Genomic DNA, 25437 nt, shown 5'->3' on the forward strand with positions numbered 1-25437 from the left:
TTGATTAATATGAGGGGTGGCTGAGGAACAATTCCAGCAGTGTTATCAGGAGCAAACAGAGGGAGACAAGGGGCCCCTAAACTCAACAGGGGCCCGATCAGTGGGCCCCCAGGATATCTGGCTATGTTTCAGACAACTGAATTGATAGTGTCTGATGTGGGTTATGCTTCTGTTTACCTATGTGTTTGTGTGCATGTACGTGTGTGTCTGTGTGTGTCTGCTTGTGCTCACAGCTAGAATGGAGGGAATTGTGTTTCTGCGTTTACCCTATGATTGAAAATCTCTCTTCCACTGCACTTAACTGCTGATTGGTTTGACCTTGCCGACACTATCCATTTGTATTACCAACCACCTCGGAAAAAGAACCTCAATCATGCTGCATTTCACTGCTGAAGCTATTTATAATGTAAATACTGAAATAAAGACTTTCAGATAAGGGTGGATACTTATTTGTCTGATGCGAGAGATCCTTTGAAGACAAGGCAATAGCACATACCATCATTTTTTAAAAGTCTACACATGCGCTTTTATCTTTGGCAGCTGCATGATAATTCCCTATGATGGTTATCTGTCTTGGCTCTAATTACAAATATTACACTGTTTCCCTACAAATGAGGCTGATATATGAGCAACTCGCTCCTCCAATCTACCAGTCCATTGGTAGACCAAAATGATGTCCCAAAAGGAAAAGAGTGAGAGAGAGAAAAAAGCACCTCCCTGGAAGAAACCGTCAGCAGCTGTCACACTCATTTAAGAAGGAACCAATTATAGCAATTTGACAGTTGTGCTCATTTCTGAACAGATCCTGTTTCAAAAGGAGCAGACCTGGCACTCTGCCTGGCACTCAGAACTTTGCGCTTGTTTCTGGCAAAGGAGCCTAGTTTACATGCCACCTTCCTCTCCTCCATTTCTCTCTCAACCTTTTCTGTCCCTCTCTCCCTCTCTTTCTCTCTCCGTTTCTTTCGTGCCACCCCATCCCCTCCCATTGTGAATCTGATGTGAAACAAACAAGTTAGATGCTCACTGGACTGAATGTGATGCGTTGCCTGGACAACGGAGGGACAGGCCGGGGGAGTCTGGTGCTGGATGAGAGATTGGAGAAAAGTGAGGAGGTGGCTGTGTGTTTGTGTGTGTGTGTCTGTGTGTGTGTGTGTGTGTGTGTGTGTGTGTGTGTGTGTGTGTGTGTGTGTGTGTGTGTGTGTGTGTGTGTGTGTGTGTGTGTGTCTTTTAGACACTCCCATTGGGCCCCCTGGCTGGCGAGGACTGACTGCTGAGTGGGCTGATTGGCACACAGACATAAGACCCCCCCACCCCCATCCTTCTCCAGTCTGTCTCTCTCCTTCTCCAGCTCATCTCCCTTCTCGTCTTCCTCTTCCCCTCGCTCTGTAATGCTGATGATACTTTCTGCTTCAGGTCACTTCATCTGCATAAACATGAGGATGTTGCCCTGTCCTACAACCTCGGTATGGTCATCCAACATACACACTACAACTAAAAACAAGGATACACACAGACTCAGCCTTGGTTGGCAAGTACTAAAGAGAACTTCATCCTCAATGATCAGACTTTTTTCCGTACACAATTAGCATGCAGAGAGAATGCAGCTCAGCACACTGACCTTAACAACCATAATTCTTTAGAGCATGAAAAACACACAGTCACAAAAGAATAACTAACTATGTTAGGTTTAAGATAAAATAAGCCTTTTTTTTTTTTTTACTGCTTTCAAACACACACACCCTGATATACTACATCACATTGTGCCCTTTTCACAGCAGACATCTTCACTCATCACAGCGGGAAAAGCACAGGTGTTGCTAATAACGTTAACGCTGACTCCAGGAACCGAAATGGAATTCAGTCATAATTAATTTTATCATTTACACTTGCTGCGATTCGTCACAATGTCTTCAGTGAAGAAATGTGCTTTCCAAACGCTGCCACAGAACTGAGACCCCAATAAGCAGAATTAGTAAGCCACAGAGGATCTGTCAAACGGCCCTGTGATATGTCATGTGACAATTAACATGACTCCAAACAGCCACAGCAACTATGAAGAACAGTGATCTCAAGTTGCAACGAACCAACAGATACTTGACAGAAATAAACAGCGCTTACAATGTCTGCTGCTAACATCCCAGTATGCCTCAACTTTGTAACAGTGCTTGCAAAACTGTAGTGAGAAATACTTCACAAATATAACAATCCTCGCCACAATGACCCTTTTCTTCATTATTCAATCTCCTAGAAAAAACATAAAATTACCAAATCAAATTATTTAAAGGCCCTGAAAACATATTTTGATGATCTGATTCCTACCATGAGCCATGATATGCTACATGAACACAAAATGTTTTGCCAAATTTAGATTCATTTTGGTTATTGAGAGATTTCTGTCTAAGCTGTTTTATCTTAGTTATTTGGCTCAGCTGCTGTCAATCAAATCTGATCAAACCACACCCACACAGTCCAGATGAAGCAGAATAGCTGAGTTTGTGTTAAATATTTAATAAATTATTCCTTATAGTGTTATTTTATGAGCTTAAATTTTGACTGTTGCTTAGTCATGAAAGTTGTTTAAAGAAATAACTAAAAATTGAAACTACACTTTTAAAGGCTTTAAGTGATCTTTAATCTTCAGCCAAACACTGTAAATACAACATAATCCAAAAACTCACCATCTCACATAAAGCACCATGAGCTCAGATTGATTGAGATGTCTCACACAAACGTACACAGCAGCAGTCTCTGGCACAGAATCAAGAGCGTAGTGCCAACTGTCCTATCTCTGACTGTTCAACACACTGTGCACAACCCTCCTTACAAGGTGAAAAGTGTCAGGTTGACCTCAGAATCTAAGTAGAATGGATATTTTTTTACATTGTCCTTTATCCCTCATGTCCTTTTGGCCATAACGATCAAATGTGCTTTTTTTCTTGATTGTTTGTCTAGAACTATTTTCTTTGTCACTGTCTCTCTCTATCTCCCCTTATGTCTCAGTCTAAACAACTCAGGTACACACCCACTTCCAAAACAGACTGCAGACGTGCCAACCTCTCAGAGGCATAAAATATAAAATATTAACCAGCACTGTGGGCATAATGATGCATCGCTGATGGATGCTCAAACCCATCAGTTTAGGCACACACCAAGTCAGATCTGACTGCTCTGTGTAATAACAGGCCATTCACTCATATCGTGACCAAGGTCATAAAAGAGGCCTACCCTTCACTATCAGAATCACTAATTGATAACCATGCTCAGTCCCTATGGTTGAAGGTCATTGTGTCTTCTGCTCTAAGGGGAGCTAATAAGCTAAGGGAGAGTGTGGGCCAGAATCCATCTCCATTAAATTAAAGGAGCCTGGTCCCACAATGTGACCTCTATTCACTATGATTTATTGCATGAACAGACTAAATGAACATTAAGCACAAAGGACACCCAGCTAATGAAATCATTGGCCCAACAGTTAAGTCAGTTCACATGTGAATAGAGCTGTAATTGAATTGTTGAGCTGTAGAGAAGTAAAAGGCCCGGCGACACATTCCTTACATCACTGTTGTGTAGATCTTGCAGCTTATTAGTCTGTTGACAAACTCAGCATGTATGCCAGCTCTATGCGTCTAATTTTAGAGGTTAAATGACTTGCTCAAATAAATGGCTATTCATTAGTGGGAAACAGAAAGCAGAATCTTGCAAAGTTACATGCATTTTTCAGCTCAAGATATGAACCCTTCATCCAGATAGATTACATTACTGTGCTATTGTTTACTAAAAGTCTATCTTTAGTATTTCATTTGTCATCTTATATTGTAAGAGAGTAGAGAGGATTTTAAGAGGAAAAGAGAATTTTGCAGGCAATTTGGGTTTAATTGTTATTTCCATTGAAGTGGAAGGCCATTACACCTATGTGAAGTGTAATTAAATTGGATGTATTTTATGCAGTCACTAGATGGCGTACTTTACTTGAACTGTTTCATCTGATCCTGCTGCCTATGGCACCAGGTCAAAAACTGACTGATGGTGTTCTTCAAATCTGCTTGACCCATCTTCTTCAAATCTGTCAAATGAGAGAGATCTCAATCATGAGCCCTGCAGCTGCTGAGCTGAGTCCAAATGCAGATTATCGTAAAGGACAGTGAAAGGCTAAGTCTCAACAAATCAAGGGCCTCTACAGAGCTATTTAAAAGAGCCAAACACACTGGAATTACTCTGGATTTCAATAAAACCTCTTAAGAATTGGGTGACTTTTTTTGCACAAGTTATTAGGATAAAGCTTTATTGTGAGGACTAGGGAGTCCTGAGGTGGGCTTTAACAAAAATCCACATATAGGTTAGTAGAAAACACGTTGTTTTTAATGCACAAGTAAATCTGCTCTTCCCTCATGATGGGAAAAATAAAACACTGCTTAATCCTCAATTGATTAAATGGGTTATGCTGCTAATTTAGGAATGAAGAATTTATTGTGTCTGTAAACTAATGAATAGTTTGAACTGGGAAAGGTTGAAATGCAAGACCTGTACAAGAGCTGTCCTTGTAGCTGTGAAAGCCCCAGATCCCTATCACGGAAACGGGTCCCTTTTCGGTTCCGGATGAGAGCACATCAGCCTCACAGAGAGAGGTGTCAATTGGTTTCGACTGGGGAGAAGAAAAGGAGGAGGCAAGGAGAAGGAAAGAGAGGGAGGAATAAAAGACATTGGCAAGTTACCAAGTGGTGCAGGTGCCTGCCTAACAACAGGCTGCACTAGCACATGTATACTCTAGGCAAGTGTGGTCCGGCCTGATCAGGACCTAGAGACTATGGGAAAACAAACTAAACACACAGAAGGAAGGCCTGTTTGTGTGTGTGTGTGTGTGTGTGTGTGTGTGTGTGTGTGTGTGTGTGTGTGTGTGTCACATTGTCCATTCATGCAGTGGAAACGAATAGATCCTTTCAGCTTCAAGACAGGATTTAAGACATTTTGTGGCTTTAAATTTTGTCAAAACTACCCAAAGCTCAAATAAAGCTGCATGATATAACCACACTCCACAAATCATTAATTCTGAAAGCTTAAAAATCCAAATCTCATCCAAACATGCTTCATCCAAAACCTCTCTAGTCTCAAAAAACAAATGTCTCCTGCCTAATTTGTCTGATGGATCACATAAATGCAGCTATTGAATAAAGTTAAATCTATATTTAAAGCTTTTGATCTTGATGACAGATCTGTAAAAATTAATCACCTGTGGGCACAATCTTTATAATTGTACCTACTGAGTTGTATTTTTTTATGTGTTGCAATATCAGCTCATATGACACACACACACACACACACACACACATATATATATATATATATATATATATATATATATATATATACACGTTTGTTTTTAAACTTTGGTGTTAATTGTACAAGTATTATGTTGTATTTTATCAGAAATGTTGACAAGTCACGTGCTTCCAGGGCGTAGTGTGTCACTTAAACAGATGAAAGGTCACTCAGCCCAAGTTGTCAGCTCATAAATATACTACAGAAGAGGCAGTATGTTTAAGTTGCTCCATAATTTAATACAATTGTCTTTTTATAGACTTCATAGAAACCTCTGACAATAAAAGGATAAACTTGGGCACACAATGAGACACACTTGCTTTGAAACGACAATTTTTAAATCAAACGAGACTAAGATGCTGGTTTTCAAGTAGACTCATGTACTTAAGTCTGTATTATTGCAGTGCTGTTCACTTTAAACTTATCAAAAACTCACGTCTGTAAGTTTTCAGGTTCCACCGCTTCACTTTGAAAGTCAAGTTAAGCTTCGTCATTGGGCGCAGAGCACCCACTGATTGAACGAACCATTGAAACCAGCTACAGGATCAATGATATTATAGCCAAACGCATATCTTGGGAGAGACAGATTACAGCTAGCAGGCTAGCATAGAGTGCTGCGTCAAGCTAACTGGAGAGTTTCCCTAACAAAACCGGAAATACGTTACAAGTAAGTATTTTTTTACTTCTCTTTCTTTTATGACAAACAGTGGGATGAAATATTAAGCTAATATAAACGGTGCACTTTAGACCAGAAATAATAATTTGGCTGAATTAATAATTATGCGTATTTTTCAACGAAAAAGTTACCGAGGACGGAGATATTTTTTCTATATAAAGGTTTTTCATACCCCAAAATGCTTATAATTAATAATAATTACTCATTGTATATTGAGGTTTTAATTTGTTCTGTGTCGTTGTACTACCTTGTAGCGTCCATCAAACGTTTAGAGAGCCCCAGTCGTGCTTTTATTACGGAAGGTTGTACCGGAATCTGTTCGGTTTTGGTGGTTGCCTTAACGCAGGTCAGAAGCCCAACGTGGAGGAGAGGATGTGGGTATGCTGACATCTGCAAGCCAGAGGTTTAACTGGAAGACGACCGCAGACAGGCGGACAAACAACGGCCATAGCAACCTCGAAGAAAGTCCGAGACATGTAACTTTCTCTGAAGGTAAATTATTTTCCACAGAAACAACCTAAACTCTTCGTTTTTTAGTGAGAAATGTGCTTTTGTAACTGTCACGCAACGTTACGTTATGTTCTAAGTATAGTTTTCATGTTAGCGTTGTCGATGACTTAATTTGCATTTCCGACTCCCTCGCTTGTTTACCAGTAAAATAAGTCATTCGTCGCGATGATTTGACAACGAAGCAACCACAGAAAAATTAACAAAGGTCACTGTTTAGCTACTTCTGGTCGTTTGTCGCTGACTTTTTTTGAAAGTTGAGAATTGTTATTATTTTCCTGAGTCATTGCTGTTAACCTGCAAATTTAATGCGATGATCACTGAGAGATCAGTTTAAGATTTCACCTTCTCTGCTGGCTATTGGACAAATTATGATCCTAACAATGATTTATTTTGACAGATGAGTAGACCTGTTGCTGAACTTTGTGTTTTGACGGCAGTCAGACCCGTGACAGAGACCCACTACACTTGTCTCCTCAATCTCTTATTTGCCTTCAAGTACATTTGAATCCTCTTTCCCTATAAATCCGATAAAACAGCCGAAAAGATGATTTCCTCAAGATAAAAGTAATATCAATAGACAGACCGTACAGAGCCATAGACTGACATTTCACTCAGTATAAATATAGAAGATAGTCGGTTTTACTTTTGCTTTTAAGTGAAGCCTTTTTTGGCATCTTCTCTGTTGAAGTGACGCGAGAGACGAGAATCAGCATTTCTCAAAGCTTTCTGTTTTATAGTGCTGTTCAAGTCTCTAGCCAACTTTTAAATTAAGCCTGTCATCAGTTATCGCAGCCTGGCTCCTTTAAAACAGTTGCTGTCAGTTTTGTATACATAGATAGTAATCCGCAAAGAACTGTTTGTATTGTAGAGAGGAATCACTGATCCTGTCTTGTGGGATTTTTACACACTGAAAAGGGCCAATTGTTATAGAGGGCGGAAGTTGCTTTGTAACCTGTTCCACCTGTGCTTGCTGTATATTACACAAGTTACAACTGTTTGTCCTTTTATTTGACTGGCTAATGAGGAAATGAGCCGTGCATTGTATGCAATGCAGACAGTTCATTCCAGGCTAACCATGGAGACCAACTGGTCTTTCTCCTGTGCCACACAGTTATCCTCAGTGCTTACATCTGAGAATCAAGTGACTTAAACATCAAGCTTAGTTTGTTTCCTCTGCATAACTGTAGTATTGTATGTATGAGCTATCTTTTTCATCGCTCTCTCTCTTTAAAGTCTTGTTAAGGTGATGGGGTGAAACATGCACCACAGATTGCAGCATGGGAAGCAAATGCAAATGTTATCCGTCACCTACTTCTTTTTTTGTTTTATTCCCGCTTAGCCAAAAAATGGGGCAGGATTTAAGCTGCATCTCAGCCCTCTGTGCCCTCTTGCTCGTTCCAAACAGCTCACCAGTAAGGCTATCAGATTCAGAGAGAGTGGAAGGTGTGATGGACAGTCAATAAAAGGGGGTTTTGTCTGCAGGCGTCTCCATTTTGTAACCTCAGGACTCCCTAGTCTTCTGGCCAGGACCCAGACTGAAGTGAAAGGGCTGCGGTGCTGCCTTGAAGGACTCAAAGTGGAAATTGAGTCCCCTCTGACTTAGTAGCATGGAACCGTTGGCTCTCACACACCACGCTCATGCAGGTTTATTTTACCACATTTTCTCAGCAGCAAAGTCAAATTGTTCCCAAAACAGTTTTTTTTGCAGAATCAGGAAATAATAGCCATTATTGGGCTCTAGTGTGAGGAAGGAGAAGGACTGCCTCTGTGTGTGTGTGTGTGTGTGTGTGTGTGTGTGTGTGTGTGTGTGTGTGTGTTGTGTGTGTGTGTGTGTGTGTCTGCGCATCAGTATTGCTGCTAAATCTGTCTGGCAGTGGCTGGCACTACTGTAAACGGCACTGTGCTCTAATATTAATGCTACACAATTATGTGATTACATCCAGTTCAGTGTCAACACAGCTAAGTGCTCTGTTTTCACCACAACCCTCTTTCAAATCCTGGCATGCTAAGCTGATCTGTCAGACATGAATGTCTAAATTGCTTTCTTCATGTATCTACGAACCTAGGCTAATCCTATTTTTACGTCAGCAAAAAAGGGATCTATCCTCATACAAATATTCCACCAAGGTTTTTGGGCACGATGTATTTTTGGCTCAGTGGAAGAGAATGGAAATCTTAAAATGAGGAACCCTTCATAAAGGCCTGATTCTTAATCTAAATCTAAACAAAAGGGTTGTTGTTGTTGTTGTTGTTGTGCATGAGCTTGTCATGCTACATAACAGGTTGTGAGTATCTTAACACAAAATTAATAAATTCCATTGTGGCATTATATGTTGATAAGATTGCAAAAACCTGACTGATGTGATTGAATGTGATTGATGGAGTCAGATTATTCCAGAAGAGATTTCAGCTGTAGCTAAAACTATTACTTTTTTGGGGGGAAAAGCATCTGATATGAGCTCTTGCACACAAGACTTAAGCCCTCAAAGGTTTTCTTGGTAATGATGCTCACATGAACAAGCATGAATTGGCTGATTAGAAACCTCACATGACATGTAAAAATGTGCAGCCTCGCAGTAGCACTTATTTAAGATCTGCTGTGATGCGGGGTGACTAAAACTGCACCGTTGCAATGAAGTTCATCAGGTTAACACGACTCTCATTGGAGTGCATCACAGACTCAATTTATTCAGCACATTACTGTACTGTAAGCTGTAATTTAGCTTCTTCCATCTTTGCAATTTGAATTTAATGAGCATCTTAATGCAGGCCTGGGCATGTGATTATATTTATGATGTCAGTGCTGATTACCAGTGGTCTGGTCTATTGGAGCTGTCTCTCCTCAGGGCACTTGTGAATTTAGAGTCCAAGACTTTCTTCTTGTATTAGTGTTTAGGTGAATAACCTCTCCTAATTGCGAATGCAGATTACTTTATTTAAACATCATTCTAATGGGGAGAGCTCTGATTAAGAGAGCTGTTGTAGATGTCTTGTCACTGGTACTTACTTGGTGCCATGGATGGGTTATACACTTGTGCGCCCCTCTCTGCTGTATGGCTCCAACATGCAATATAGAAATGTTAATAATAATTTTTTTGTTTAATCCTACATCTCTTTCTTTTTTTCCAGAGGCTTGTGTCCCGTAGGGCACCCCGAGGCTCAGGCTGTCACGGTGCCTCCCTGGGGCTTTCCATCATGAGGGGGCGTTGCTCTCGAAAACTAGGCGTGCTGGCCAAGGCTGGCTTCCTGATCTGGGTACTGTGGCTGGGCTACCTTTTGTTAGAACGCTCCTCTTTCCCTTCCGCTTCCTCTGGTGAGGAGGAGGATGAAGAGCATGATCTTCAGGCGAGACAGCTCTCCATAGACGAGAGCGGGGCTAATGGGCAGCTTGCTAGGGCTCTCTACATTAAGCCAGCACCAGACAACAATGCGCCGGGGGAGTGGGGTCGGGCCACACACCTTACCCTGAGTCCTGAAGAAAAGAAACAGGAGCAGGACTCTGTGGAGCGCTACGCTATCAATATCTATGTCAGTGACAAAATTTCCCTCCATCGGCATATCCAGGACCACAGGATGAATGAGTGAGTAAAGTAAAAAGGCATCCTAAAAAAGAATGATTAGCTGCCCCGGTAGCTCACCTGGTAGAGGGTGTATCATGTTTCCTTACCACAGCAGCCTGGGTTTGAGTCTGTGCTGCATGTCATTGCCTCTCTCTTTCTCTGCCCTGACTTTACTGTATACCTCTACTGTTGCTATAGAAATAAAGCAGAAATGCCAAGAAAAAAAAAAAAAGAGAAAGACCCATTTGTCACTCACTGACTAATGGGCTATGACAGCCGATTGCCTAAAATTGTTTCTCAACAAATCACTAGTTCTTATTGCTTGCTATTTTCTTTGAGGTTCTAGCCAAAACATATATGTATCTCTGGCCTCGGACACTGCATGGAGCTGATAGCTGTGCTGCAGCTGTGTCTGGGATAAATTACTCAATAGAGATTAAGTTGAGCTCTTTACTGGAATCAGTTTTCCACTGACAGTTAGAAACAAAGATGAAGGCTCTCATGATGCATTGCAGGGCTTACTGAAGCTGAACTGAAGCTGGTGTAAGCAGCTCTCTCCCTGAACGGATTTATTCCATCCAGAGTTGTTGTCCACAGCTCAGCTTGTGATGAAAAACAGAATATGACGTTTTCTATTAGTATTTTTTTTATTATCTCTTACTGGCTACCATCCTAATGAAACCCAGATGTGGTATCCATCAGTGTGGTGAGAACCATCATTTGACTGTGTAAAGACCATGTGTTTGTTTTATATGCCCTGGAGGCTACCAGTGAAGCATAGATTCTTTTAAGCAGTGGATTCAAGATTACATTTGAGTATAACCTTTAGAGATTACTGGCATTAAACATGCCATGATAAATTGTCTCAAACTACTAGCACAGAGAAATGAATCTCATAGGTCGCCAAGGTGAAAATGGAGTAAAATATTTTCAGTGATATGACTGCATATCTAGAGATAGACTGATAAGATGCTTTGATCTCCTCGCTGGGCGAAGGAGTCTGCCCACATGGTTAAAAGTTAAACCTTGTGCTTATTCAAAGATAACAGTCACACAAGAGATATCATTATAGGGCTCCAGCTGTATAGTCTTCAGTGATTTTAAAACAGACTCACCTTCCTGTACAGACTGTCACCATGTGACAGAGCATGATGGGCCTTTGCAGTTGCACAGTGACATTCTTGACAAGTTCAAATTTTTTTCCCCCTGCCTGCATCCTGTTGGCGTTTTAGTGACTGGCTGTGAACCTGACATAAAGTGGTAATGGAGACACAGTGAGGAATGTGTTAGCAGGGATGAGGTGGTGTTTAACTTTTGGTGCTAAAGGTGCTGTATGTCGTTTTGCTATTGCTACATAGTCAATGTTAGCATTAAAAGCTGTTTACTTAACAGTGTAGAAGAAACATTGCGAGTTCAGCATCAAACTTAATTCCTTTACTCAGCAAGAGCTGTCTCCAGCGGTGGAAAGCAACATAAATTTGAGCTCACTTCTTTTCTTCTACTGAAGTTAACACACTAACCAGCTGGCTGCTCCATCTTGTAATACTACTTTGCGATAGTGAGTCACTGTAGCATCCAGTCTGCCCTCAGCAAAACATGAGAGGATGAAGAAGTAGCATTGATCAGAGTATTCTAATGCCTTGTCTTGTAAATGCAGTGATGGTTGAAGCTCATGTTAAGTGACACTTATCACCACCACCACCACCACCACCCCCCAAAGACCACTTTCAACGGCAGAGAAAACTTGCATATTGCCCCTTTAGGGATCTCATGTCCTTCATTGTTTGTCTGCTCATACCATGATGCATGTGTATGACACAAGACACAGTGGTGCTCTGTGCTATTTTTGAATGAACAGATCTTATTCACTTGCTTAAGACTTGTTGTGTGGATAATATGTTGGCCAGTTTTATTAAGAGACATCATATTTCTTCTGCCTACACAGGCAGTTGTGCTGTGAATGGCTTTCATCCGATAACGAACTAACGCTCTGTTATTATGGGCTGTTATACATGGAGTGAGATTTGTGGATTGCATCATTGTTAGTCAATGGATGTTGAATGCCCTTTCCTATTGTCAGACTGTCCCAGGTGCACTAGTGTCTCTGTTATGTTATGCCTAGCAACTATATTGTTATGTGTTATGTCCTTCCAAGCTAATTTACTTCAAGGTGTTGTGTATGCGCTTGTTGGAGTTCTGCAGCTACTCCATAATTACATCAGTTTCCTCTTGGGAGCAGGTCTTGTGGCAGATTCACTTTGGACTGCTCTCTCTGTCATGAAACTGCTGTAGCACAGTAAGCACAATGCTTCTGAGGAAAGGAAACTAGCTGATTTGATTGGTCGTGACTAATACTAGGGCATAATGTAGTTGTTCTAATCCTAACAAACTTCCAACCGTGTCATAGTTGTGGGTTGAGCCTTTGGTAACAAAATTACCAGAAGTCATTCAGCCGGTGCCAATGGTAACACTCTCACAGTGTTGTACACACTGAGTCACAAAAGTACAGCTCACACAAAAAATGTTTGCTCCCTCTCTTTTTCTCTCTTCCCATGCCTGATTTTGTTCTCATTCCATAAAGCTGCTAGTTTCCAGTTTCTCACTTAAATATTCATTCATTTTCGTCCGGTTTTCCTGTCCCCTCTGTTCTGCTATTTTTGTCTATGTTTGCCCAAGTTTCTGTGGTCTCTCACAGAGCACTGCTGTGGTATGTTGCTCATTGATGTGATACCCTCCCTACCCCCATCCGTACTTCTACAGTTCTTTATTGTTTTAATAACTGCCATCTGGATTAAGACCAGCCATTTCCTCTTGCCACAATAGTTACTGAAGTCACTCTGGCCATATGCAGAAATAGTCTTTGATAGTCTTCAAGTCCATTTAGGGGGCCATGTTTTGTTGTTGTTATTTATTTTTTTAATAAATATGTACCCTATATGTGTACTATTGCTTATGTCAACCCTGTCTCTCCCTCCACCCCACCCACCCACACACACAAACATACTTCAGATGCCGAAGTAAGAAGTTTGACTACAGGCGTTTACCCACCACTTCTGTGATCATAGCCTTCTACAACGAGGCCTGGTCCACCCTGCTGAGGACTATTCACAGTGTGCTGGAGACTACGCCTGCCATCCTGTTGAAAGAGATCATTCTCATCGATGACTACAGTGACCGAGGTCTGACACTCAACATTAATAGATAAACCAATGTGTTATTTTTTGGTCTGTAAAAATAAAACTGACAGAAAACAAAGTCTTTCAAGCTCAGAAACAAAGCGGACTCAGCCTAGTTTAGTAAAGTGAACAAACCAAACCTCAGTTGTGCTTTGATTTTGTCACTTTGACAGCGTACAAGGGAACGAGTAAGGACTCTGCTATATATAGACAAAAGATGCTATCTATGGTGCAGTGAATAGATAATGCCTCTGGATGCATTCTGAAAGCAATCAGGAAAACATCCTCACAAATAAATCAGTCACAAATAAGGAGTAAAGCTTGGGGTTACTGCATGCTATACTGGAAATGATTGCCTCTGTAACTAACTTTAAAGGTTATGAAAATACATGGGTTTTGGTAAGAAGGCAACAATTATTATTAGAAATGAGAAGTTCTTGGCAAAGCAATTGCAAATTAGTTGCCTGTCTGGTCCAGCCTCTCCTTGAGTCACTCTCAGTGTGTGTGTGTCTATATGAATTTGAGGTTTTGCTTATATAGCAACCTGATATTTCTAGGACATCATTTATTTAAATTCCATAGTATTATTGAGTCCTAAATGTTGCTGTACAGTGTCAGCATCTTTATGTTAAAAGTTTGAACTTAAGTAAGGAACATCATTCTTGACCTCGGGAAACAGTATGTGTGACTAAAGTCTCAACTCAAAGGTCAACTTACTAGCTTTTTCTGATCGTTCAACTGCCTCTCACAGTTTTCATCAGCAAATGGAATGTCAGCTGATTTCTGCAGACCATGTGTTAATTCTGAGAATGATACTACTTCATTTCAGAAACTGGATCTCGAGTAGCTTGATGTCTGTCTGTCTTAATGGAATTAGTATTTGGTCCCAGCTCGTCTAGTCTGTGTGTATCGGAGACATTACACCATAACGGTGACTTCAGTGAGCACTGAGCTGCCATGACATCATTTCCTCTCCTCTGACCACCCTGACCAAATGGAATGCTAGAAATGCCACTCCCGAACCAGAACGGTTACCATGGACAGACAGCGACTGGAGGACTGACAGCGTTCTCTCATGTTTCCAAGCTGGTTGAACAGGGTCTAGCATACCAAGCCTTGTTTTGACTTCAATTGTGCTCAGCCCATAAAAGGTGTGTTTATGTGGCTCCTCTGACATTGTAGTTTAGGTAACTGTTAAACAAATTTATAAGTAGGAATTCATTCATCAGCAAAGGTTTTAATGTGAGCAAGTGGTTAAACCTGCATTAATCCATATTTTAGATATTGGCATTGAATTAAATCAAGCTCATGTTTGATAAAAAAAGAAATCACTTTCACTCAACTGTGTAGTCTTTGAGACCCTTTATGCTAATTGTTGTGGTTTTGCAGCCTTCTAATTAACTTTGGTTGAGTTGGTTTGATTTGTCTGAGCCACAGTTCTCAAACCCCGGCGGGCAGCCGGTACCAGCAAAAAAGCTCTGATGAATCATTGCAGGCTACCTGCCCAGCATCAGTGGCAGAGGGATAAAGTTAGCGACAAGTTGGTGAACAAATGTGGGCATCTAGCTAACTAAAGAGTCGTATATATAGGAGTTGGTGGAGACTATAACAGCTGGAGTAGAAGTTGAATATTCTATTCATAATGCGACCAGAGACACAAATCCAGATAAATGCTAGTTTTACTCTGTGTCTGCTTGATTTGAAAGCAGACAATATTTGATGATTATGTCTGTGTGTGTTATGAAAACTAGGCTACCTGAAATCCCAACTAGCTGACTACATCAGTAATCTGGAACGTGTGCGGCTCATCCGGACCAACAAAAGAGAAGGGCTGGTCCGGGCACGTCTCATTGGCGCCACCTATGCTACGGGCGACGTGCTGACATTTCTTGACTGCCACTGTGAGTGCGTCCCTGGCTGGATTGAGCCTCTGCTGGAAAGGTGGGTTGAACAAATTAGATGAGTAAGAACACCAGGAACTTAGTCTTGAAGCTGTACAAACTCACCATGAATATAAAATGGAACGCAACACAAAATACTGAAGCACAATTTCATATTTTTGTCTTTTGTCTCCCTGCTTTTTGCTTGATACTGGCCATGCTTTGTGTTTAGGATTGGTGAGAATGCCAGTACCATTGTGTGCCCTGTGATCGACACCATTGACTGGAACACTTTTGAGTTTTACATGCAAACAGATGAGCCAATGATAGGAGGATTTGACTGGAGACTCACCTTTCAGTGGCACTCAGTCCCTGAAGTGGAACGCAAGAGGCGCAGGTCTCGCCATGAGCCCATCAGGTGACTATTTAATGCTTCACAAGGTCTACTCACATTGAAGATCACTTTGTCAGGTTGACATATGACCTTATTTTCCGTCCATTTCTTCCAGATCTCCTACAATGGCAGGTGGATTATTTGCTGTGAGCAAGGCCTACTTTGAGTACCTGGGCACATATGACATGGGTATGGAGGTGTGGGGAGGAGAAAACCTGGAGCTCTCCTTCAGGGTGAGTTCAGTTAGGGACACAGAGCACTTATCCACTTAGCAATATGAGACCAGAGTCTGGTTTTAAAAATGTTAGGAAAGAGTGACTAACTAAAAATCTACCAGAATCTCTTACTCACAGACGGAGCATCCATTGACTCAGCTTGGTTTTTTTTGGGTTTTTTTGGGTTTTTTTACCGTGATAAAATGTAGACATGAAGCACCTCTGTTCATAGTGTATGCTCCTAATCATTTGATTCATCCGTCTAACAGCTGACTGATCCAACAGTCAGTGGGTAGTTAGTGTGAGAGAGACACGTGTCAGTGTCAGATCACAGTCAGCCATGGCATCTGAAACTGCACCCCGATATTAGATGATACCTTGTTGTGACATTGGTGTCGCTTTTCACTTGTTTGCGTCAATCAAATTGCCACAGATTTTAGGCTATGTGTGAGTTTGCAGCAGGAGCATGCAAAGGTAGGCAATGTAGATGGTGTGTGCATGATTTATAGTGTGTACGTGGTTGCAGTGTGAAGACGAATGGGCTGTTCCCACGAGTGATGTGTTATGCATGTGGAAATAAAAATGCCTCTCACTGGGACTTTTTCCATAAATAATTTATGTTTAGTGAATTGGTTTCAAGTCTGCTTTTGGAGTGCTAGAAATAAATGGTGGGGAGTAAAATGCCTGGTGAATTAAGATGGAAGCAACTGTCATGTACTGGCTGTTTGGCTGTGGATATATGATAATGATTTTGCCTTGTGTAATTGGAACACAGCTCAGCCAAGTATTTAGAAATAACTTGCAACAACCTTTCATCCTTTAAGGGTATTTGCTTCTTTCTTTTTGTTTTTCCATGGTGAAAGATCAAGCAATTATACAATGCAAATTGATACAATAAATCAGCCGCATTCAGATGCAGTCGATTTGCGAGAAACAGGGTGATTTTCACGGTTAGGTTGAAGGGGAAAGAGCACAAACTTTGTTTGTCATACAGAGAGGATTTTTAGCAGATATTATCATTTTATTTGAATTAAGGTTTGTATCTTCCTTCAAGAAAGGATTTAAGCTTATATAGGTGTGAACAAAAATAGTATAAAAGTATAATTTAGTTTGTACCCAAGGACCGATCTCTTGTTTCCCAATTTGAAAAAGTTACCATTTGCAATTTACAAATGATCTACTAGTTTATTGGCAGGTAGGTCAAACATTACAGACACAGTCATAAATACCAGCAATTAAGTGCTTAAGTTCACCAGTTGTTGTGGCACATGGCGTAGAGTTGACAATGTAGCAGGCTAATGATAAACATTTGATTCTCTATCACAGTGGTTCTCAAAATGGTGGGCAAACCCCCCTGGTGGGGGGGCATAGAGCCACTGCAGGGGGGTAGTGGATGAGCAGGGGAAAAATATGGAGTGAAATTAAGTTGGATGAATATCATTTATGTTGCTGATGGCATCGTGCTGACCTTTGTTTCACTAAAATTCAACATGGATCCTATTTTATTAGTTGCTTCCTCTATCATTGTTAATGATTGAGAAAAAATGTGGGGTGGGGCTGAACTTTTTTCAGCATCTGAAGGGGGGCTTGAATGTTGAGAAGCACTGCTCTATCATAATGTTTAAGAATAAATACACACAGGGATCAGGTAAACTTGCTTTGGGGGATTATTTAACCACAAAAGTGTAGCATTTGTATTACACAAAAGTATAAAAAGGAGTATCATGAGATTATAAACATCTTATTCATGGTATGTTATGTGTTTAACCCCCTCAGGTGTGGCAGTGTGGGGGCAGCCTGGAGATTCACCCCTGCTCTCATGTGGGCCATGTGTTCCCTAAAAAGGCCCCTTATGCTCGACCCAACTTCCTCCAGAATACTGTACGAGCTGCAGAGGTTTGGATGGACTCATATAAACAACACTTCTACAACAGGAATCCTCCAGCCAGAAAGGTGGGACACTTACAGATGAAAGGAAGCAAGTTTTGTTTTTGTTTAGCCAGACATGTTGCTGTGATGCTAACCTTAGAATCATGTTTGGACAGACACTCACCAGGCACTGAGCTCGGTCTTGGCCTGTTACATGCTTGTTTTCCATTCAACCAGAGCTAAACCGAAGCCCTGCACTGATGCCATGTCCCACCTAGCAGCACCACGTTAATATGCTATGAGGAGTCGCTTACCTTTGATGTTAGATTTAGATGTTTCATATGATATGATTCACCTGTCTAGGTGTCAACATATGATGAAACACTGCCTGTGTGACTAGGTCAAATAGGCAGATGTGTGTGTGGTACGTGTGCTGTGCCTCTCAGGTTCTGAGTATTGGGCACCATCAAAAATTCATGTATCTCAGTTTCACCTATCTGAAAAAAGTACATTATTAATGTCAGGGATCTTTGATCAAACAATAAATTACCTGGTCAGGGGGAGATTGAACACAGCACCGCCAGGCCAGATCACCAGCTGCAAATCTATTACACTGTTATCATAGTACGTGTTAACAGACTACAGTAGTATTCATTTGGACTAATACATACATCCTTTTCATTAAGTGCCTTTAGTTAAGCATATAATTTTGATATGTGTTTTTTTTTGTTGTTGTTGTTTTTTGTTTTTTTTTACAGTGTTTAGATATTTAAGGAGCCACTTCACTGTACCACCCAGATTAATTATTCTAACCAGGTTTTTCACAAGAACTCATAGCATTCATTTTTAATGAATTTCTACATCCTGGATTTGGAGGTTTATTGTGAAATGGTTTAACTGTATTAACAGTTTACACAAATTATTAAAAAAAAGATTAAAATAATATTTATTTATTTGTTTATTATGAGAAACTACATTCCCACTGTTTATCCCAGCAACGGTTTCACGTTATTCTGATCTAGGAAAGTTTGTGACTGAAACAGTTTGGTGTGTCTGTATTTATATTTTACTATCAGGAAGTACAAAGGTGTAAGGTGGGTGAATGAGTTGCTTAAGGTGGAGTTCCCCACTTCAGCAAACACAGCTATGTAACATAGTTTATACTGTAGGTGTGACCAATACAAACAGGTAAGTAGGATTTCCTGGTGCTGCCAGGTTGTGGAGTTACATGTGTAGGATTAGCAGTTATACCCAGGATGTAAGCTAATAAGATCATTAAGATATTTAGTTTTGTGGTGTGGCTGTTTTGTTTTAGATGCTTCAGATGCATTAGAAAATGTATCATGTGCTGCAAAAGAACAACATGTATGTAATGAACAAAGGTAAAACCTGGAGATGAAGTGACAACATGGGGAAGATGGCTCATATGTTGTGCGCTTATTTTTACAGGAAACCTATGGGGATATCTCAGAGCGGCTGCTGCTGAGGGAGAGGCTAAAGTGCAACAGCTTTGACTGGTACCTGAAGAACATCTACCCTGACCTACATGTACCTGAGGACAGGTCGGGCTGGCATGGTGCTGTGAGTGTCTGCCGTCTTTATCTGAATTCCATTATTTATTATGATCAAACTGCAGCATCTGTGTTTTAGTTGCTCTCTTACTCTTTATTTACTCTTACTTACTGATCAAAGATTCTGAGCTGATATGCTCCTAGATTCTAAGCACTCACAGAGATGACATTGCAGTCTTTCTTCCTTAATTCCATCTATTTTGAGTCTGAATCTGGTTGTCAGGCGGGGCGTGATGGGGGAAAATCCTGGTGAAAGTGAGAAGGCTGGATGAAGACAAACAAAGGCTTTGAAACCCATTTGGACTGAGCTCAAGATCATTATGATCCAGACACCTGATGTCTTAACAAAAAAGAAAAAGCCCCGAAAGATTTCTTTGGCCTGTACATCCAAAAATCCACCACCTTGCCGTGCTGCCACTTGTTTCACATTGCGGGGCGTTGTACAAAAATCTGGAATGTTGTTTTTGTCTAAAAATTGAATGCATGCCTACAGTACAGACACACAATGGCATAGCCTCAAAATATGGCATTTTTTCACAGGTAGAAATATTGGCATTTTGATATGAAAGCAGGAGAAAGTAAAAGAAAAAACACTGGTCATCTGTTTCATATTGATTGCTTAATAGGTGTGTGTTGGTGTGGAAAATAAGAAAACAGCAGGCAAAAGTCTGTTTTGTTTCGAGGTGATGTCTTGGAGACTCATTTAATCAGGAGACCTAATCTACTAGCCTCAGGGTGCTGTTGTGTATGTGACCTTACAGTCTGACCTGCCTGTTCGGATAAAACCAACCCAGACAAACCTCTTACAGCAGTCAGTGTAGCACAGCATTTGAATTTTCATTTATATTTATTTCTCTCCTCTTCCCAGGTGCGTAGCTCAGGGATACATTCAGAGTGTCTGGATTACAACGCTCCGGAGCACAGTCCTACAGGTGCCCACCTCTCTCTGTTTGGCTGCCATGGCCAGGGAGGCAACCAGGTACACTAAGCATTTCACACCTCGTTTAATCCATCTCTCTCCATCTCTCTCATGCACGTATTCTCTCTTGTCACAATCTTACGACCTCTCTTGGCCCAATGGGAGATTTATCTTAAAATGTCAGCGCTTTCTGCTAACCCCTAAAATGAGCTGCCACAGTTGATTCACACCACAAAATTGCTCTCTGCTGGTATATCCAGACTCAAATGTAATGAAAAGAAAAACTCAGTTTGGTATTACGTCCAAAATATACCCAAACATATCGAGCAATCGAATCACATGTACTTTTAAACTGAACGCCTGACAGCTGCAGTGATGGATGGTTTAGCGAGCAGCGGATTATTTGCCTGTGAGGATGTATATTTAATGTTGGGAGGCAGGCAGTAGGCAAAGCTCCTTTCTGCGAATCTCCAACCTGCTCGATACTCTGATTACCCCGCTGATGCACCGCATCAGGTGTCCCCAGTCACAAAAAGCACCATGTGTGACTGAAAATCAATGTTTGAATGGCTCCCTGCTGAAACAAAAACCTTAGGGCCCTTTACCACCTCCCTCCTGCTCCCCCGTCCCTGGCCCACATAAGAACCACGTTCCATTTAAAAGATACATGAGCCTCGCAAGCAGAATGAATGGCACAGCCTGGGTAAATAAGTTTGAAGCCAGACACAGGGGCCCCAAGTGAGTCTTTTATTAGTAACAACCATTATAGGCCCCAGTGCACCTGAAAGATGTATGAGATGTGAAGAGCAGGATGGGGAAGTATGAAGATTGATTACCTGACCCTCCGTTTAACGGGTAGCCCAGGGATTGTTGCATCTTTTGTCCCAATTGGCCAGGATGTTGAAATGACACCGGGGGGGGGTGTGTTATGTCTGCTTGATTGAGAGGGCCACGGCCCCATCTTTACTGATGAGATCCCTTGACACACTTGCAGACACGCCACGAAACTAGCCGGCAACTGACCCCACAGTAGAACAAGAGAAAAACCTTCTGTAATCCTAGTAGAAAAAACATGCCAACATGTACTATTGTGCTTATTGAAAAGCTTTTGAAAGAGATTTTAAGGGAGGAAAGAAAGATGTACCGACACACCTGGAAAGGAAGTAGAGAAATGTTTTAATCTCTTAGTCACTGCTGCTTTTCCAGTTGGGTTGCTTTTCCAAAATGCTTTTCTCCATGTTGCAAATGACCACATAACCAGTTTTTTTATTCACTTCCAGTACTTTGAATACACATCTCAGAGGGAGATCCGTTTCAACTCTGTGACAGAGCTGTGTGCTGAAGTGCTCGAGGGTCAGACCTCCATCGGGATGAGGCACTGTCCTCGTGATGGGGAGCTCAAGTCTCCCAGTATCATCTGGGAGTTCAGAAAGGTAAGGGGAGCACTCTTGTACACGCACAAACACTCTGACTCTCACTCAAGCATGAAGCCAAGTGAACTCATTTGCACATATGTTACACCGCATGACTAAATTTCACACATTTCACTCACAATTTCACACATTTCTCATCCTGGCCCTAATCTACATTTCCCCCTCAAACCATTTCAGGACGGGACCATCTACCACCCTCATGCAGACATGTGTGTGACAGCCTACCGCACACCAGAGGGCCGCACAGACACCCAGATGAGGCGCTGCAATCCAGGAGACAAAACCCAGCAGTGGAAGTTCGAGTGGTAGGAGGAGGAAGAGAAAAAGTAGCAGGAAACCTAAAGTGACCTTCTTTGACCATAGTGCAATTACTACAGTGGATGTCTTCTCCGCTACTCCCAATTCTCTGGCTCTCTCCAAGTCTGCACTCCATTTGAATGGGAATGACGAGCAAATAAAAGGCGGTGAAAAGTCACTTTAAGCCAATGATTCACCCATTTCAGTGCTTTTATGCCCATGAGAATGACTGCGTACGTGCAGATGGTGCTGGAGTGAATGAGAATTTGAAGATGAGGTTTTTTAAGGAAGACCAGCTGAACTTGAGACTTTTACTTTCGTGTTGCTTTCATCCAAGTGCCTCTGCAACCAAAACAGAGTCCACACCTTAACTGTCATTGTTGCCATTGTTCTTGCAACAACATGAGAGCAGTGAAACTGGTTTGACTCTCCAGCACATGAAGAAGTGCCTTTCAAATAGATTAAAGACAAAGCATTTCCTTGAAGACTAGATGCAAAAATCATGCTGCACTACCGAATATTACCTTAATGTGAAATTAATATTAATTATTATTGTTCATTGTATCAATCATCATGCTTATTTCGTTAGTTGTTGAAAAAAATAACCAATTTAAAGATGGGCTGCTCAAAGAAGACATGCCAGGAATTTAAGGTCAGCAGCATTAAGCCCCAAACCAGCTATATCCTAACATGCTCCATCATGTGAGAGGGGAACAGGGAGAGAGCACTGTGGTCATACAGAACTGCCCGTCAATTCTATCTCTTGCCTGTGGAGCCAGTTTCATGGTAGACTGCTGCCTGAACAAGACTTGAAGCAGAAGCATGCACTAAGTGCAATTTGCCCCAGAGGGCTTAGTGAGTTGACAGGAATGTTGTCATCTATTCTTCCCTGTATTGTAAAATTAAGAATGCCCTTTAAACTCCTACGTCAATGTGCCTTTGAAAGGTTGTCATCCTAAGAAGAACACGTTTGTGCCGAAATGAAATGTGCCAGTGGATGTCAAATGTATTTAGAACATTTTAAGTGTGGATATCTAAAATAACACTGGCTTGATGCACTTGATTTTATTTAGTCACAAAAAGCCTTAAAGGGAGCGCCTGTTTAATTTAATCTTTCAACTTGGCTGTGCCAGAATGTTTTGTCAAGACTCCTGTGTGTAAACTGTACTTGAAACGGCATCAAAAACACTCCTGTTTTGTTTTTTTTCCACTGAAGACCCCATCTGTGTTTCTACTGGGATGTAAGGACAAAGAGATGTGGTGTAACTGTTGTTGAAATGTTTGTTGAATAGCAGCTGTATTTGCCGAAGACTGCTTTATCACTGAGCAACGTTTGGTCTCTGTGGTCCTTTGAATTCACGAATAAGAGATACAGTAGATAAACATATAAGATGGCTCCTGTTATGTGTTACCTTTGTAAATAATGTTTGAAATAAGGGACCCGGGGGGGGGGGGCAGTGCTAATGTAAAGCACCTCAAACTACTGATAATGCAAAAGGGATGATGGTGATGATGATGGTGATTACTTGATATGAAGAAGAGGGTGATTGAAATGGGATGGATGACTCAAAATAAGATTATATGTGTTGGGATGATTGAAAGAATAAAAAAAACTAACCACAAATGCACATTTGTCATCTTCTTTTTGCTGTCATCTGTAGACACTCAGCATATTGTACAACTGTCAATGCTTGAGCTACGACATGAAACAAATTTTTTAATTTACTTAGGACTGTGGCATTTACTGAAAAGCTTTTACAGGCGGGATCCTCACTCCCTATTTCCTTTAGACCATAGACTGTATAAAAAGATTCAGACAATGTATTACAGCTTTCACAGTCATTTGGCACCACCTACTGGCAGGAAAGCAAATAACTGACTAATAATGACCAGTCAGTCCACAAAAACTGGACACAGGCAGGGTCGAGAAGATTTTTCTTTAGCTTGTTCAGGGTAATAATCTTGTGGAACCAGTGAGACCAAACAGGATGAAGTTATCTTAAATAATGTGGCCTGTCTGTATTTTTTGTCCACATTGATTTCTGTGCATCTATGGGCTCAGCGAGTGATTAATAACTTGGTAGGACTCATGATGTTCATCAGATGATAAATGGTTTATTTACTATTATAGCCACTGAGTTTGTTTGTGTTTTGAATTTAAGTTTTAAGTGGCTATATACAGTGATAACATCACTAAACCTGAAATAGGTGTGAATGATCTTGAAGACATTTTTAAATCTAATACTTCATATTAATATTTTCAATCTAGTTTATTCTCACACTTAGTTATAGTCTAGTCTAGATGTCCGAGGGATAATTCTCTGACATGTTAATGTAGCTGAACTACACTGTAAATTGTGGGAATCTTTTCAGGGAAGCTGTTAACATCCTCTGATAGAGCACGAGGGGTGCAAACACTGGTCTTTTAATAATGGATCAAGAGAGGAAGGTACAATAGAGAATATAAATAAGGCCAGATTGCCCCCCCCCCCCCCCCCCGCAGAAAGCTTAGCTCAATTAAGGAGCACATCAAAACAAAAGAGGAGGAATTAATTGTCAGCATCAATTTGGCTGCAGAAGCACTGAACAGCCTTGTCTGGATCTGTCTATAGTCTGTATGTACCCTTTTTTTTTGATCTGTTGATGCAGCTGCTGCAGTCCTAACCCATTTCACACATGAAATCTGTAACATTGCTGGTTTCATGTTTTTAAGAGTGCTTGCTTTAGGGCTTTCAAATATACAGTAGGTCTCATTGATCAGCCTAAATACAAGACATGACGGAAGACTGACTGATCCAGTTGTACACGGGGTCATCCACATTCCTTAAAACCTGTGGGTGCTTGGTGCCTGCTTGGTGCTGGGCTTTTGTCATTCCCTTTTGAATGCCATGTCAAGGTGCATTAGTCCTTTGGCAACTTTCAGCCATGGTGCCCTTTAGGATGTGCTGTTTGGGGTCCAGAGGGGCTGAATTTGTGGCGTTCAAACCACTTTTCCAATGTGAATCTCACAGTCTTTTGAGTGTCTTTTCGTCTTGTTTGAAGGAAGCACACAATCAAGCAGAGTCATCAATAAATGTTGAAGTGTTTCCACCCATTAAATGTTTCCATTAAAGTAATTTTATTAGAGACATGAAATACAAGTAATAATAAAAGTCAGATTTGGAAAATAAAGAAAACTGTGATGTGTCTGTGCTGTCTAAACTTATCTGTCTTATTATTAATATTATTATTATTATTTGCCACATAAACCGTATATCTGCCTGTAGTGGAGTGACAACAGAGAAGATAATAACATATTCCAAAGGGGTATTGTTTTATCTTCCTGTTAATACATTTGCACCAAATATCTGTTGCATGGAAAATGCTATCTATCATCCGGTCCTAAATGAAAACGCCCTCATGCATTAACATTAATATTGTGTCTCTGACAGACACGACAAGCCCAGTCTACCGTGGTATATTACAACACTCCGGATGACTTGTTGCCTTCCCGTGTCTCTTTGTGGTTTTCACAATATGGGTACTCGATCAAACAGTATGCCACTCAAATTACCTTCTCGCCTTGAATGATCGCCTTAATTATTTAGCATTTTAATTTGCTCAAACATACATTTTGTGTCAAAT

General features: G+C 41.0%; 1 protein-coding gene and 1 long non-coding RNA gene across 3 annotated transcripts; one reads left to right on the forward strand and one right to left on the reverse strand.

The window, feature by feature from the left end:
• Nucleotides 1-2176: 2176 nt before the first annotated feature.
• LOC130184044 (uncharacterized) lies at nt 2177-5890 on the reverse strand. The gene is made up of 3 exons (XR_008829918.1): nt 5750-5890; nt 4519-4639; nt 2177-4060 (listed from the first exon to the last, which is right to left on the reverse strand). It is a non-coding gene; the product is annotated as an uncharacterized LOC130184044 (long non-coding RNA).
• On the forward strand, nt 5888-23437 carry poc1bl (POC1 centriolar protein homolog B (Chlamydomonas), like). Of its 2 annotated transcripts, none has more exons than XM_056399801.1 (12): nt 5888-5980; nt 6336-6481; nt 9629-10080; nt 13069-13238; nt 14987-15176; nt 15348-15533; nt 15625-15742; nt 17501-17677; nt 19043-19174; nt 20033-20143; nt 21364-21516; nt 21694-23437. In XM_056399801.1, the coding sequence occupies exons 3-12, from the start codon at nt 9695-9697 to the stop codon at nt 21823-21825; spliced, it is 1755 nt and encodes a 584-aa protein (XP_056255776.1). In that variant the 5' UTR covers nt 5888-5980; nt 6336-6481; nt 9629-9694; the 3' UTR covers nt 21826-23437. The 2 variants fall into 2 exon arrangements, with proteins under 2 accessions (XP_056255776.1, XP_056255775.1); XM_056399800.1 differs by having other exon boundaries at nt 5896-5980; nt 6244-6481.
• Nucleotides 23438-25437: the final 2000 nt, after the last annotated feature.

Source organism: Seriola aureovittata, chromosome 16 (genome assembly GCF_021018895.1).
Source record: "Seriola aureovittata isolate HTS-2021-v1 ecotype China chromosome 16, ASM2101889v1, whole genome shotgun sequence".
NCBI lineage: Eukaryota > Metazoa > Chordata > Actinopteri > Carangiformes > Carangidae > Seriola > Seriola aureovittata.